This window comes from Cannabis sativa, chromosome 4 (genome assembly GCF_029168945.1).
Source record: "Cannabis sativa cultivar Pink pepper isolate KNU-18-1 chromosome 4, ASM2916894v1, whole genome shotgun sequence".
Classification (NCBI taxonomy): Eukaryota; Viridiplantae; Streptophyta; class Magnoliopsida; order Rosales; family Cannabaceae; genus Cannabis; species Cannabis sativa.
The window spans coordinates 34782262-34798671 of NC_083604.1; the positions used below are offsets into that span (position 1 = coordinate 34782262).

At 39.3% G+C, this 16410-nt stretch overlaps 1 protein-coding gene across 1 annotated transcript; it reads right to left on the reverse strand.

Annotated features, from left to right (window-relative positions):
• Window positions 1–5056: 5056 nt before the first annotated feature.
• Window positions 5057–5476, reverse strand: LOC133036899 (uncharacterized). The gene is made up of 2 exons (XM_061113670.1): window positions 5258–5476; window positions 5057–5164 (listed from the first exon to the last, which is right to left on the reverse strand). The coding sequence occupies exons 1-2, from the start codon at window positions 5474–5476 to the stop codon at window positions 5057–5059; spliced, it is 327 nt and encodes a 108-aa protein (XP_060969653.1).
• Window positions 5477–16410: the final 10934 nt, after the last annotated feature.

Here is a 16410-nt window from a genome sequence, read left to right on the forward strand (position 1 = left end):
ATATTTTTAAATTTATATTTTACTAAATATCAAAAATTATGTTGTAACCACTTAATTTGAAAATATTCCATTTTAAGTTAATATTTGTAAAAATATCAACTTTAAAAAATATCTAAAGAATCTTAATAACCAATTCCTAAAATTCCTCAACTTAATTTTGAAATTTTAAAACCAAAAGATATTCAGGTTTAAGTTGATTAGTTAGAGATAACTAAATGTCAACTTAAATAGGAATATTTAATGAAAAATTTAAATTAAGCTTCAGAAAGAATGTAGATGGTTATAATTCTATATTTAATTAAATATAAGAAAATACATATAGTTTAGCTTAGAATAAAATTCTTTAAACTATGGTTGTCTTAAATTAATTTCAAAATAAATGAAATTAATTATGTTGCTAATCAATTTTATTAGGTTAAACTAATTTAATTAACCTAGTACACTTATTCAAATCAGGCAAATGTGCCTTCACAATTGGGGTGGTTCATATGACGGGGTGCTGGGTTCAGTATATCGTACCCACTTCTATGACTCCCAACTCTCACACAAGGCCCAAAAGAGAGGAATTTAATCTTAAAATGAACAACTGCTATTAATTGAATAGGCCCAAAACTAAATGGGCCTAAATAAAATCTATCAAAAAATGATGATATTTTATTAAGCAACAACAACCTATCTGCATCTATAATAAAATTAAATATATAGGCTCACACATGCACACAATTTGGATGGATCCTATCATGTTGCTAGGTCATACACAGATGAAAGATGATTGTGAAAATTACCTGTTACAAATTATTTACTTGACCAAGGGAGTCATGAGTTAAAATCAGATCATTGAATCTGTCAACAAGTTAACCATGGCTATTTGCAATCAAGCAATAATAGGTTTTATAAACTTACAAACAAGCTAAAATACATACTCCTGCAACAAGGTTAGATGGATAGTTGGATGTAGGATTTATTTAATTTTAAATTATTAAATTTCGAAAAATAATTAAATAAAAAAATATTTACTTTCGAAAAAAAATAATACAATAAAATATATATATTTTTTCGAAATTAATTAAAAAAAATATTTAAAATTAAACCTACAATTTTGAAAAATTAGGTTTCAACTAACCTAAATATCATTTCAAAATTTGTTAACTACTTTTAAAAATTTAATGTTATTTTATAAATTAAATATTCAATAAAAATAAAAAAGATAAATAAATATCTTTTTCAGATTTTATGATTTAATTTAAATAAATAAAATAACAAAATTGAAAAGTTAGCAAAATATCTTACTTCTATTTAAAATTACATGATTATAGTTATCTTATTTTTAAATTTAAATAAGGTCATATTATTTAAAAAAAATATTTAATTTAAAATTTAAAATCTGACCTCAAATTTAAAAATAAGATAAGATATAATCAAATTTGAAAATAAGATAGATAATTAAGCAAAAAAGATAGATATTTAATATTTTTAAATTCAAATTACACTAATATCATGAATTAATTTTAAAAAAATTAATTAATTTAATTATGATATTTAGAATTGAATTAGGAATAGTAAATGTCTAAATACAAAACTACACAAAAAATCTGAAGTTAAATCCATGAAATAGCATCAAAAATCGAAGAAAAACGAAAAAACTGCGAGCTGTACGGACAGTATGCATTGCATACTGTCCATGGGAGCGAATGGGAGTGCTTGGGCGAGGAAACACGGCGCAACAAGGGTGCTGCATGATTTCCGCGCGCGTGGTACAGTGACACCATCCCGATATTTTTCGAAACTTCAAAAAATCATAACTAATTCAAATTAATTCGAAATTGAGTTCTGTAAAAAAGTAAATTGCTTAATTTTTTTCCATACTATCCAATAAAAATAATTCCAGAAACAGATATTCAATTATTTTTCACGAAAATTCACAAACATCAATCAATCATCAAACAACACTCAAAACAACATGATACCATCCAAAACACAAACAAAGGTTTTAAGTCCAAATTTCTTGCAAGCAAATCAATTACCATGGCTATGAGGCCAGTTGTTGGAAATTATTTTACCAAGATCTTAGATCTACTCACAATATGCTGATTAACACCATAAATATGAACTTCTAAAACGATTACGAAATAAACACATATAAAGTATTAGAAACCTTACATTGGGTGCAGCAGAATAATATGACTCCTTCCGTACAGATATCTAGCCCTTGATTCCTTTCTGTAGCAGAGCATTATCAATATATGAACCTGGATCTCTTTCTCTGATTTTTTAGTGCTGAAACTCCTTCTTGCTGAAAGTCTTTCTTCACGATCTTCCTCACTATGATTGAGGTATCACTTATTGTGTGTGGGCACTACTCTAACACTAAGTAATTTCGAAATTGAATAGGGAAGAAAGAGAAGAAGGTGGCGGCTAGGTATAGAGAGAGAAGGCTCAGGTTTTTCTCTGAAGGAAAAAGTAGTAAGTTAAGTGTAAATTTCCTGAAGCATTCACTATCTATTTATAGCATTCCACTAGGGTTAGGTTTGAATTATTTGGCATTAAAATAATGAAAATATCAGATGATAAATGCTATAAAAGTGGCCGGCCCTAGCAATGTGGATTTGGGCCTCACTTTTGCAATTTTGCAGTTTTATCATTTCTGCATCTAATTTTCTCAAAAATACCAATTTTCAAATTCAACCATTTAAATGCCAATTCTAACTATTTAATAACTATAAATAATTATTAAATAATATTGTCATTTATCATATTTATTAATTGAAAAATACAAAGTATCATAATTAACAAATATACCCCTAAAACTCTTTCTTTACAATTTCGCCCTTACTTAGTGAAAAATTCACAAATAGACATAGTCTAAATTGAGAATTATAATTGATTAATCAAAACCAATTATATGAGTCTTACAACCAATATTATCTCAACTAGTGGGGGGGACCATGGGTCTATATAACCGAGCTTCCAATAAGCAGATCAAGAATTTATAACCTAAATTCACTGACTTATTAATTCTTCGTTGAATCCACGCATAGAACTTAGAATTGCACTCTCAGTATATAGAATGCTCTATATGTTCCACCATATAGACACATCATTAGTTATCCATTGTTATAATCCTAATTTGATCAATGATCCTCTATATGAAAGATCTACACTGTAAAGGGATTAGATTACCGTTACACCCTACAATGTATTTTATCCTTAAAACACTTAACCCCTATGTGAAATGAGTACTCCACCATTTATTTTCGTTTCGTCAAGCTCGAAGGAGATCATCCTTTACTTACTATTCGCCAAATAGAAGCTATAGATTCCATGTTTATGTTAGCGCTCCCACTCAATTGCACTACCGTGTTCCCAAAATGTACGTATCACCCTGACCCAAAAGTAGGCTTAACTAACAAATCAAAGAACACGAATAGCCTCTTGAGATTGAGCCTAATCATAACAGGATTAAGATCATTTGATCTAGGATCAACTAGGCGATATTGACTTGAATAGATATTATGGTAAGTTTAATAAATCTAAGTCAAAGTTCAATATCGGTCCCTTCCGATGCATACTCCATGCATCCAACCTGAGCTTTACTTTAACCAATGCTCTTGAAAGAACGTAGCATTTCTTCAAATGCAAGTAAACTCTGTTGTAGATTATCATATCAGTAAAACCCTATGTTTGATAAATCTAGGGAACTTTATTCACATAGTCATGTTTACTTTCCAAAGTGTTGACGACACAATAAACAGGATCAAGTATGTGAAAAGGGTTTCAGATGAATTCATACATTATGTACACATAATCATGGAATAAATCATGTGAACCATGGAACATTAAATGTTATTTCTGATCTATATTAATAAGTGAATCAGATTATATTGAAATGAGTTTTATTTTGGGCATAAAACCCAACATAATCCTCAACCAAAATCAGATGTAATCAATATAAAAGTTAAGCTCCAAACATTGAGCTAAATTTCCCACTAATTCAAGCTCAGACCTTGAATCTTTAAAATCAAACACTAGCTCAAGCACAAAATAAAATTCAGAGCTGCATAACATAATAGAAACACCGAAACAAACCCTAAATACCTCACACAACATTCAAGTTGCAATCCATAAGGTCTCAATAGCTCAAACACATAAAAAATTACCAATATCACCACTAGTTTCACCAACATGCATCAAATCTCAAATGAACATCAAGAACATCAAACCTAAACTCAAAGAATATTAACATACCAGAATTTAATCATAAACAAAAAGGATCAAGAAGTTTTACCACAAAATTTTAAGCTCCAAGCACCAAAATCACCCAAACTCCTTAACTTTTCTCCAATCTAAGCCTTAATTTCAAAATTGTATAATATTGAAGATGATGATAAAGAGAGAGGAAGAGGGGGTCGGTTAGAGTGGGCTTAGAAAATAAGAAAAATAACTTTTTAATATTCTGAATATTACTTTTGGTTGAAAATGCTTAAATGGTCAAAAGACCAAAATAACCTCATAGTCAAATTAAGCATATATATAGTCAAGGATAAACTTATCATTTCATCACACACATAATAACACATAATTTCAAATGTCTCACTTATCATATAAATGCCAAAATAAAATCCCGAAAATGAATTTTGGGCCCTGAACCCGGTTCAACCTAAAATACCCGGTTGTGACTATACCGCGCTGACTTGTCAGAAAAAACCTGCAGAAAGACAGAATACATATACTATATAATAATATAGTCCATAAGCACGACATAATATTAAATTACGGTTTTACCCTTCTCGGGTCATAATTAAAAAAATGTCCCTGGCTCACCAACGGGGTCTTAACATGTCATTTATCAACTTAACTCACATAAAATAAATTATATAATAATAAAGTTCCATAATAATACATATTTAACTAGTTAGGGTTTGCTAATCTATTTTCTTCATCTTAGAGTATTACAATTACCCCCTCCTTATAGAAATTTCGTCTTGAAATTTACCTGAACAACTCCAGATATTTTTGTTGCATATCCGTCTTGATTTCCCAGATTGCGTCTTCCACTTTACTGTTCCTCCATAATACCTTTACTATTGTAATTGTCTTGTTTCTCAAGACTTTCTCCCTTTTTGTCTAGAATTTGCATCGGTTGTTCTTCATAAGACAAAGCTGGCTGAAGTTCCAATGCTTCATAACTCAGGATATGGGATGAATCTGAGACATATTTTCGAAGCATTGAAACATGGAACACATCATGTACAGCTACCAGCGCTGGGGGAATAGCCAACTTGTACGCTACTTGCCCTATCCTCTCAAGGATTTCAAAATGTCCAATGCACCTTGGGCTAAGCTTCCCTTTCTTACCAAAGCGCTTAATGCCTTTCATGGGCGATATTCGAAGAAATAACATGTCCCCCATCTGAAAATCAATGTCCCGTCGCTTTGGATCAGCATAACTCTTCTGTGTGCTCTGAGTCGCGAGCATTCACGCTCTAATTTTGTCAACTGCCTCGCTTGTTCTCTGGACAGCTTCGAGACCTAAGAACTTTCTTTCACTTACTTCATCCCAGTGAATAGGTGATATGGATTTCCTTCCATATAAAAGTTCATAAGGGGCCATCCCGATTGTTGCCTGATAGCTGTTGTTGTACAAGAACTCGATCAGGGAAGGTACTTTACCCATGAGCCTTCAAAGTCAAGCACACATGCCCGAAGCGTGTCTTCTAAGATCTGAATAGTCCTCTCAGATTGTCCATCCGTCTGAGAATGAAATGTTGTGCTAAACTTTAACTGAGTACCCATAGCTCAATGTAGACTCTCCCAAAATCTTGATGTGAATTTCAGATCTCTATTCGAAACAATGGAATTTGGGACACCATGAAGACGAACAATTTCTCTAACATATAACTCAGCATACTGATCAATGGAGAAGTTCATCCGAACAAGTAGGAAGTGTGCTGACTTTGTAAACCTGTCCACTATGACCCACACAGAGTCATACTGTCTCGTGGTTTTAGGAAATCCTACCACGAAGTCCATAGCAATGTCTTCCCATTTCCATTTTGGGATATTCAATGGCTGCAGTAACCCTGCAGGCCTCTGATGTTCAACCTTCACTTGCTGACAAGTAAGACACTTACCAACATACTCCGCGATGTCATTCTTCATGCCTGGCCACCAAAACATGGCCTTAAGGTCTTGATACATTTTTGTTGACCCTAGATGAACTGAGTAGGGAGTCGTATGAGACTCATTCATAATCTCCATTTTAATACCATCATCCATAGGCACACAAACCCGATTCATAAATCTTAGCATTCCCGTTTCATCCACTGTAAAGTCACTAGTCTTCCCAGCTGAAACCCTATCTCGGGATTTCACTAACTCTGGATCTTGCAATTGTGCTTCTCTAATTTGCTCTAAAAGAGTAGATTGCAGGGTAATATTAGCCAACTGCCCTACAACCAACTCGATTTTAGCTTGGGTCATCTCATTTGCTAAATGTTGGGAGATTTGTTTTACTATATTTATCTGACTTTGGCCCTTTCTACTCAAGGCATCGGCAACAACATTGGCCTTCCTAGGGTGATAAAGGATCACACAATCGTAATCCTTCACCAACTCCAGCCAGTGTCTCTGTCTCATGTTTAGGTCTCTCTAGGTGAAGAAGTATTTCAGACTTTTATGATCAATGTATATCTCACATTTCTCGCCATATAAGTAATGCCGCCAAATCTTTAGCGCAAATACCAGTATACTGGGACTTCTAGATCGTGAGTAGGATACCTCTGCTCGTAGTCTTTTAACTGCCGAGAAGCATACGCTATTACTGTTATCCAAATTTTTGCACTCTGACGTGGCTTCACATGATGGTGACACGTGGAATCGACTCCGAGTATCTGCTCGCAAGATATAGTCCGAACAAGATACCTCATATGCATGCTCGAGGCAAAGCAATCAGTAATCCGCGCAGAACGACCAACACTTAGCGAATTCAGCTTTCGCATCGTGAGTCATCAAGGAAATCTCTATAACTTGGGCATCAAATTGTAGAGATATGGGAAGCTATCCAAATCCCACAATTGGTGTATTCAGTATTTATTGTGCAATCCTTCTGCTTATATCTATTGTAATGAGAAGGGAAATACTTCATCTCTAAGCTCATAGCCCTATAAATACTGATGCATATTCACTGGGCAAAGGGTCGAAGAATTTTACTTGAGAGATATTGTCTAAGAATTCATATTCAGAGATATTGTTGTAAGAGCTATAAGAAAAGGAATCTTTCTCCTTGTTCTTGAGTCAATACAAATAATGAGGATTAGGCTATTACCAAACTGCTCGGGGCTGAACCTCTATAAAATTTATGTGTCTTTATATTGCTTTATTATATTTCAATCGTTATAAACTACTTATCGCTTACTAAATTAGACTCACTATCGTTGGCTAAAAGCGAGGTCAACATTTTGGTGCTTTCATTGACAGCAGAATCAAGAATCGCTCTTCATTCTAAATTTAACCACAAGTACGATGGTGGTACAGACTCATAGGGGCCTGGTTGATCCAACAAATCCACAGGCGGTGGATCGTGCATTGCAAAACCCAGGAAACAAAAGGGTTCCGCCAGTTGTTAATCCCGAGCAGCCGTCAAACGCGGGTCATGGTGTAACAACTCCTGTGGATGAAATCGCGCCTGGTGTGCAAGAGACTGGGAAACTAGTTCAGTAGCCAGCCAGGGCATTCATAACACAGTCGTTCCTCCTGCTACCAACGTTCGAACAACCATTGGAGATGATTCTGAGATCGAAAACTTTCGTGCCGCTCTTGGACTCGTGTAAGGTCATACCAACACCCTACCCCTACATCATGATCAGGAGGAACTCCGCGCTGCGGTAAATCTTGCGTTCGAGGAACAGAGACACATGTTTGTCGAATGGAGGGACAAAGAGATGGAAGCGTTAAGGGCTCATCATGCAGAGATTGACAATCGTAGTCCACAAGCTACTGTGCTGATACGAAAAGCCTATCAAAATGTTGGGCAGCAACCCCCGAATGTCATCCCCTTAGGTGACACAGACGAAGATCCACCAATGAATACATCTCACACTATAAATGGTCAGCCGCCAAATCTCCAGTCACAGGTTCCACTTGTGGGCCAAGCAGTAGGTGGGCAGACCTTGTCTAGTTATTAATCGAGAGAAGTCATACCTGATAATTCCAACCAGGTTAAAGGTGCTGGTCAGCACGTTAACCAAACCAATCAATCACTAAGATAGCCAGGCGTATCTGTATTTGAAAGGTTAGGAACGACTCATGATCTCAGAAATGATCTCAATAGAAGGAGAGGAGTAGACGATCAGCTTGGCACGCCGATCGTATAGCCAGGAACTCTACTCAAATTCCCGCTCAGAAAGATTCTGACGTGACTCAAATCTGCCAAAATGCCGAACAGGTTAGTCCAGCTGTGCAGGCACAACTGGACGAACTAAAGAATATGTTCCAAGGCATGGCCGGACAGAGAAACAATGATCTCAAGTTGGACCGAGCACGTGGAACCCCTTTCTTTCCCGAGATCAATCTCCTTGCGTTACCCCACAAGTTTAAAATGCCAACCTGGAAGATGTACACTGGAAGAGAAGATCCTCTTTCCCACCTCAAGTATTTTGAGATGTAAATGGATCTGCAGGGGGTTTGAGGTGACGTATGTTGCAGATTTTTTCCTGCTACCCTCTCGAAAGCCACCCAGCAATGGTATTTCAAGCTGGCCCCTAGAAAGTTCAACTCATGGAAAGCTTTCTCCTCAGAATTCCATGCATAATTTTCCTCCTCTCACGAACTTCCGTTGCATTTAGCAGACCTGGTCAAAGTCAAGCAAAGACCACGCAAGCCTCTCTGAGCATACATTAGTAGATTCATGACGGAAGCGACCAAGGTCTCAGGGTAACTGAAGATGGAAAGTTGTCCGCGATACTGGGGGGAATTGTAGTCCTCGGTGAACTTTTGAAGGACATATGGAAGAACGGTCCGGTAGACTCAATGAGTGATTTTCTCGACCGTGCTGAAGGCTTCATCAAACTTGAAGAGGTTATTCAGCGAGTAAAAAAAAGCCTGGCAAGTCAAAGGCTCCTTCCACTGGAACGTCCGCCCAACTCCCCCATTACCCAAATAATTCGAGCTCAAATGGTAAATGTTCCAACAACAACAACATGCAAGGGAATGCGAAGAAGGGAAAGTTCACTGGCAAAACGGAGCAGGCTCCCGGGAGAATCAGGCAAAGTACACTGCATTTACCATCTTGACTAAGGATATAGGAAGTGTTTACATGGCCACTCAGTCGCTAGCCCCATATAAGAAGCCTGGGCCCATGAAGAAGGATGTCAGCAAGAGAGACATGACAAAGTATTGTCAATTCCACGGAGACTACGGCCACGACACCAATGAATGCAACAATCTGAAGCGGGAAATTGAATTCCTAATAAGGAAAAATAACCCGCATGTAGAGAAATATGTCAAGTCCGATCAGAATCAGAGGAACGATAATAACTAAAACTTGCTACCTCCACCGGTAGACGGACATCTGCAAGTCATCATTGGAGGCCCGCACATAGCTAGAGATTCGGGCAAAGCTCAGGAGAGGTATGCCCGAACAGCACAGCACGAGCAAGAAGAAGTGATCCTGGCCGTAGAAGTAAGGAAGCCTAAAATCCCACAGGCAGGAGGTCCTACCATAACCTTCAACGATGAAGACGCTGTCAAAATCAGGTTTCTGCACAACGATCCGTTGGTTGTGGATGTCGAGATAAATAACAAGATGGTGGCCAGAACAATGATTGATAATGGAGCCTCTTCCAACATCTTATTCAAAACTGCCTATGAAAATATGGGGCTCGAGCTTAAAGATCTAACCCCCTGTTTCCTGCCTGTATATGGTTTCTTCGGCGAAGGAGTCGCACCTCTAGGACAAATTCGTCTACCCCTCACTGTTGGACAAGCTCCGACGAGCATGACTATTATGGCACAATTTCTGGTATTAGATGTTTCTTCAGCCTTCAACGTAATGCTAGGCCGTCCAGCTTTGTATGACTTAAAAGCTGTCACATCGATATTCCACTCGTGCCTAAAGTTTCCAACGAAGAATGGGGTAGGGTGTCTGAGAGGGAACCACAGACTGCTCGGGAATGTTATAACCTTGCAGTGGCCAAGGCTAAGAAGGAAGTATCCTCCAGCCAGAGCACAGACAATGGGAAAAAACATTTCCAAGTAAGGAGCTTCCCAAGGCGGGGATGAAGATGTGGATCCTCGACTTGGGGACCCAAGCAGTCTGTGGAAGAATTAGAAGAGATTGAGATTGATCCAGATTTACCTGCTAGAAAGCTAAAGAGCGAAAAAGGTTTGTTTCTCGAAGTAAAATCAACATTGATAAAATTTCTGAGAGAAAACCTAGATGTTTTTGCCTGGTCGCATAAGGATACGGTCGGAATTGATCCTTCTATCATTTCGCACATCCTAAATATTGATCCCATTTTCTGACCAGTTCAAAAAAAGTGAAGGCTATTGGACAAAGAGCAAAAAATTTCATAATTGAAGCTTTCTACCCAGCTTGGGTTGCAAATCCCGTAGTGGTACCCAAGCCGAACAAGAAATGGCGAGTGTGTATTGATTTCACAGACCTCAACAAAGCATGCCCCAAAGACTGTTTTCCACTTATAAGAATCGATCAGCTTGTGGATGCAACATCAGGGCATGAAATATTAAGCTTCATGGATGCTTATTCGAGGTACAATCAGATCAAAATGCATCCACCAGACCAAGAACATACAACTTTTTGAATAGATATGGGTTTATATTGCTACAAAGTAATGTCGTTTGGTCTAAAAAACGCTGGAGCAACATACCAAAGATTGGTAAGCAAAATGTTTAAAGACCAGATCGGGCAAAATATTGAAGTGTATGTGGATGACATGCTCGTCAAATCCAGGAAGGCTGGGGGGCACATAGATTATCTGGACGAATGCTTCAAAGTCCTCAGGAAGTACAACATGAAACTAAATCCAATAAAGTGCTCCTTTAAGTCAGCTCGGGAAATTTTCTGGGCTTCATTGTCAATGCCTGGGGAATTGAAGCCAATCCAGAGAAGATTCAAGCCCTCCTGGATATGAAGTCGACAACTAAAACGAAGGAAGTGCAAAGTTTGACTGGTCGGATCGCCGCACTCAGCAGATTTGTTTCAAAATCAATAGACAAGTGTGTCCCATAGTTCAATATTCTGTGAGGAAACAAGCAATTCGAGTGGACTGAAAATGTGAAAAAGCTTTCCGAGAGCTAAAAGCACAACTTGCACAACCTCCCGTACTCTCAAAACCTCTGGACGGAGAAGAACTTGGAATATACTTAGCTGTCATGGAGCACGCTTTAAGTGCCGTGCTAATCAAAGAAGAAAGCGTACCAGAAAGAAACCCCAAGCGGTACAAACACCTCATGTAAATAATAATGTAGATAAACTGACTTGGAAACTACACGTAGACTAGTCGGCTACAGATTGACTATCTGGTGTAGGAATTGCGCTTGTCACGCCTAGGGGAAAGACCTGCACACTGCAGTCAAGTTTTGATTCGAAGCATCTAATAACGAAGCCCAATATGAAGCTCTAATCGCTAGCCTAAAGTTAGCCCGAGAGATGAGAGCCGAGCACATTGAAATCTGTAGTGATTCACAGCAGGTGGCAAAAAACGTATCCGAAGAATACGAAGCTCGGGGAGAAAAGATGATAGCATGTTTGAGCAAAATACATGACCTGCTTGCACAGTTCAAAAGCTACGGTCTCAAACAAATTCCAAGGGAAGAAAACACAACTATAGATGAGTTAGCACGATTGGCAAGCAGTAATGTAAGTGATAAGGAGAACTTGGTTCCTATCAAGTTCCTTGAAGAGCCTAGCATCACTGGCACAGAAGAGATCAAAATGATTGATACCTCCCCAAACTGGATGACACCGATAGCTGCCTACCTCAACACTGGGGAACTCCCAGATAATCAGAATGAAGCTCAAAAGATGAGAAGGAAGGTTGCACGATATATCATAATAGAGGGAATTATGTATAGAAGAGGATTCTATATGTCGTTGCTCAGATGTGTTACTCAAGAAGAAGTTGCACGACTCCTATCTGAGGTGCACGATGGATTCTGTGGAAATCATGGTACCAGGCAGAGTTATCTAAGAAAATTCTAAGGCAAGGTTATTTTTGCCCAACAATGATTGAAGATTCAAAGGCCTATGTTAAGAAATGTGACAAATGCCAGAGATTTTCAAAGATACCTCGAGCTCCGCCCAACGAGTTAACTGAGATGCAAAGTCTGTGGCCCTTTGCCATTTGGGGAATTGACCTGATCGGACAACTACCGAAAGGCAAAGGAAGAGTGTAGTATGCAGTGGTAGCAGTTGATTACTCACTATGTGGACGGAAGTCGAACCACTCGCAACTATTACATCAAAGAAAGTTCAAGACTTTATTGTGAAGAACATAATCTGCCGGTTCGGATTGCCGTACAAAATAGTTTTGGATAATGGCAAGTAGTTTGACAGCCAATCCTTCACTAATTTTTGTGCGAACCATGGTATCATCAAAAGTTTCTCCACAGTGGCACATCCTCAAGCGTATGGTCAAGTTGAAGCCGTCAACAAGACCTTGAAGGATACACTAAAGAAAAGACTCGAAGATGAAAAAGGAAATTGGCTGGAAGAACTTCTTGAAGTTCTATGGTCATATCGAACAACTGAGAAAACGATAACCGGACAGACTCCATTTGCCATGGCATATGGTTATGAAGCTATGCTGCCTGTAGAACTCGAGCCACCATCTCACAGGAGATTGACGTACAACCAAGATACCAATCACGTACTCCTGGCCGAATCACTTGATGAAATCGAAGAGAAGCGAACCACAACAAACTTAAAGTTGATAGCCCATCAACAAAAAGTAGCTCGGTATTTCAATAAACAAGTGAAGGCTCAAAAATTCTTTGTGGGAGATATGGTCCTAAGAAGGGTATTTCTAAACACCAAAGACAGTATGGCAGGTTTACTCGAACCTAACTAGGAAGGACCATATCAGGTGGTCGAAGTCCTCGAATTTGGACCATGCAAATTAGGTAAGTATGATGAGAAAATGCAACATGTTCTAGTACCACGATATTGGAATGGGAAACATTTAAGAAAATACTACCAATAAAGTACTAGGTTGGACGACCATACTAAGTACTGAAAGAACATTTACTTTTAAGTGAATGGCCTGCTAGGCGGACTACGCTCAAAGGTTTCGACAAAAATGAAAAAGTACTCAGGTCGGATTTTAAAGTATAATTTCTAATTTCAACAATTTGTTTTATTTCATGTTAAGGTAAAAGATCATATTAGATCAAATAGCTCTGATGTAAGTTACTACGTTAACAAACACATTTTTTATCAATAAATGAATAAAGATGTTTATTTCAAACTTCAAATTGAGTCGAAATTACTAACATGTTGCTAATTTACCATCCAGTGTGTACAAAGCATTTGGTAATACCGCGACCCAAGACCCCGAACAGATAAAAAAGTATACATGTAAAAAAACAAATGACCAAGAGTCATAAGTCTGCTCAGTCACTTGGGGTGCACCTATACCTGTACAAAGCATTTGGTGAGGATAAAACAAACACAATTGGACGATGATTATAAACAGAGAATGAAATTCATTAAAGATAACAAAAGCACGTAATACCGGGATTAAAAGCTGCCCAGTCAGCCTGTTGTCTATAAAATGAAAAATAATTCCAAGTTTAAAGACTGCTTGGTCGGGCAGGATGTCTTAGAAAAAGACCTTATGGCTGAATAAGTTATAGATAAAAAAGAAAGATAAAAAGAGAAGTATTTAAACAGCTGGAGTCCCAAGCTCTAAGTTCGGGTCTTCTGGGCCGGTAGGAGCTGGAGGATCTATTGTCTGAGTAGAAGGAACATCAACATTCTAGCCAGAGGTAGAAGCAGTCGCCTGGGGTTCACCATAAGCAACTTGGGAAGCGCAGTACTCGAGATACATGTTTTTGGCTTTGCCCAAGTAATCGAAATTTGCCTGAGGGTTAGCCTTCCAAAAATCATAAAAGATCTCGAGACTGGCTGTCTCTAAGGCATGAACTTTCTCTTACAGCCTCGCCACCTCAGCTGTAAGCGCCTCCTCCTTAGTCTTCTTCTCTTCTTCCAGCCAATGGAAGACAAACTGAAGAACTGCCCTTTCCTCTTAAAGGCTATTCACTTATGCCGAGAGGGTGCAAATGGTAGCCTCAAGCTGGTCGGAGGCCTCGAGGTCCTTAGTCAACTCAACTATTTTCCTCTCAACAGTAAAAATCTTCTTGTTGACTTCACCCAGCTCCATCCAGACAGCTCCAAGTTCCACCCTCACATCATCAGCATCCTTCATAGCCAAGTCCACCTCTGCCCTCATGGTGTTGGACATGGTAGCATTTTTGGAGGCAGCAGATTTAGCTCGGGAGTAGGTGTAAGCGAACTTCAGACCAACCTACATAGAGAAAAAACTTTCAAATATGAACCAAGTAAAGAAGGATTAAAGGAAACTGTCAACAAATACTTACCCTGGTGAATTCCCTCAAGACTCCTCCCATCAACAGCTCTAGGGAAGACTCGTTGTCAGCACCGGCCAGCTGCGCACTTACCTCAGGAACGAACCGGTTCATGTAAGGTGTCAGCATCTCTTTACCTTTCTTGGCCTCTGGAAGCACTAGCAAAGGTGGATTAGGAGCCCGCATTTGCTCAGATCCGCTCTTGGCCAGCTTGAATCTACCCTTTGATTGCTCTGGCCTGTTTGAGCTTCCTCCTTGAGAATCTTTGGACTTAGCAACTTTTGGAGTAGGAAGATCCGCAACAGCTAGCTCCTTGAAAAGGTCAATAACCTCCCCGACCGGTGCCTTTTCCTTGGAAGGGGTCGCCTCACTAACCCTAAATTTATTGGCCGGAGGAGATGAGCTTGAGCTTCCTCCAACTCTCTTCTTCAGAGCATCAAGCATCTTCTGAGACATGTTTGCACGAAACAAAAACAATATGGTTAGAGGAAAAACGCATAAGAATCATAAAGCATGATAGTCAAAAAGTTTAAAAACAAGACGGAATATCCTACGAAATGATTGTCCGAGCAAGATTCAAGACTCCATCATCACCTGACAAGTCCCTTATCTCCGCCATGGCAGCTTTCCCTTTTCCTAGTACGGGAGAAGATGGCCGAGCAGATGAATTGGGCTCCCTAATTCGAATGGCATGTTCAACGGGCCTGGCCTGGGCTGGAAGTTTCTTCCTCCTTTTTAGCGGAGTCACCTGCTCTTCCTCAGCCTCATTTTAAGGATTCAAGGGCTCATGAGCATACTGTTTGGCCCTTGCACCTCCCTTCAACTTATCTTCACACTTAAGTTGAATGAGTTCATCCTTTGATGAGCTCTCTCAGCCTGTCCAGCACTAGATTTCCTCTTCCTCTCCTTCACTGGCTCAGGAATGAAATCCTTTGGATAGAGCCCGTACTTCACAAAGTTGTCCTCGAAGGTCAACTAAATGATATTTCGGTCATCTCCCGGCAGTTGAGCAAGCTTTTGAGCTCTATCTCTAAGAGCAAGAGTGAAGGGAGGGCGGTGATACGTGGGGATCTGATGAAAACGAGTATGGGTGGTGCCCATGCCTTCCACCATGAAGTACTCGTCAGCAAAATGCCCAATCTTGCTCACGGCCTTATCCCCAGTGCCCGTCAACCACTTGAAGTCTTGTTCGGAGAAATAGAATTACACCGATCTGCCTTGCTTAGGGTTGGACTTCAAATCAAAAAACTAGCTTACCTCATGGGGAGAAGGCATATCCCATTTCTGGGAAGCATAGAGAACGAAGAGGGCAGAGAAATACTTAATGCCCATGGTAGTAAATTGGGTCAGACAGAGGCGAAGGAAGTCTGCCACATTCCTAAAGTACGGGTGCAAAGGCAACAATGGCCCTCGTTGGGCATGAGTAGCCGACCAGGCGCACATTCCCCTTTCAGGGTTTGTGGCGCGATTATTGTGGGTGGGAATGTAACAGTCCAATTCGCCCAGGTAGCAATCCTTGTTGAGATCCCGCACGCGTGCCTTAGTAACCTTTAACGGCAGACTCACCCACCTCGCACCCAAATTACCTTGCCTTCTATGAGGAAATCCAGCATTAAGTTCCTCACTAGCGTAGTCCACGTCCTTAACTAGGACGTCGCCATCAGCATCAACTGGCTCCTTGGCCCCATTGAATCCCCCATAGTTTGGGGGTGCAACCTCCTCCTCTTCCTTCGCCTCGGAGGGACTGCTAGGATGGACATCGTCCTGCTCCTCATTCTCCTGGACCTCAGTGTCCCCTTCACGATC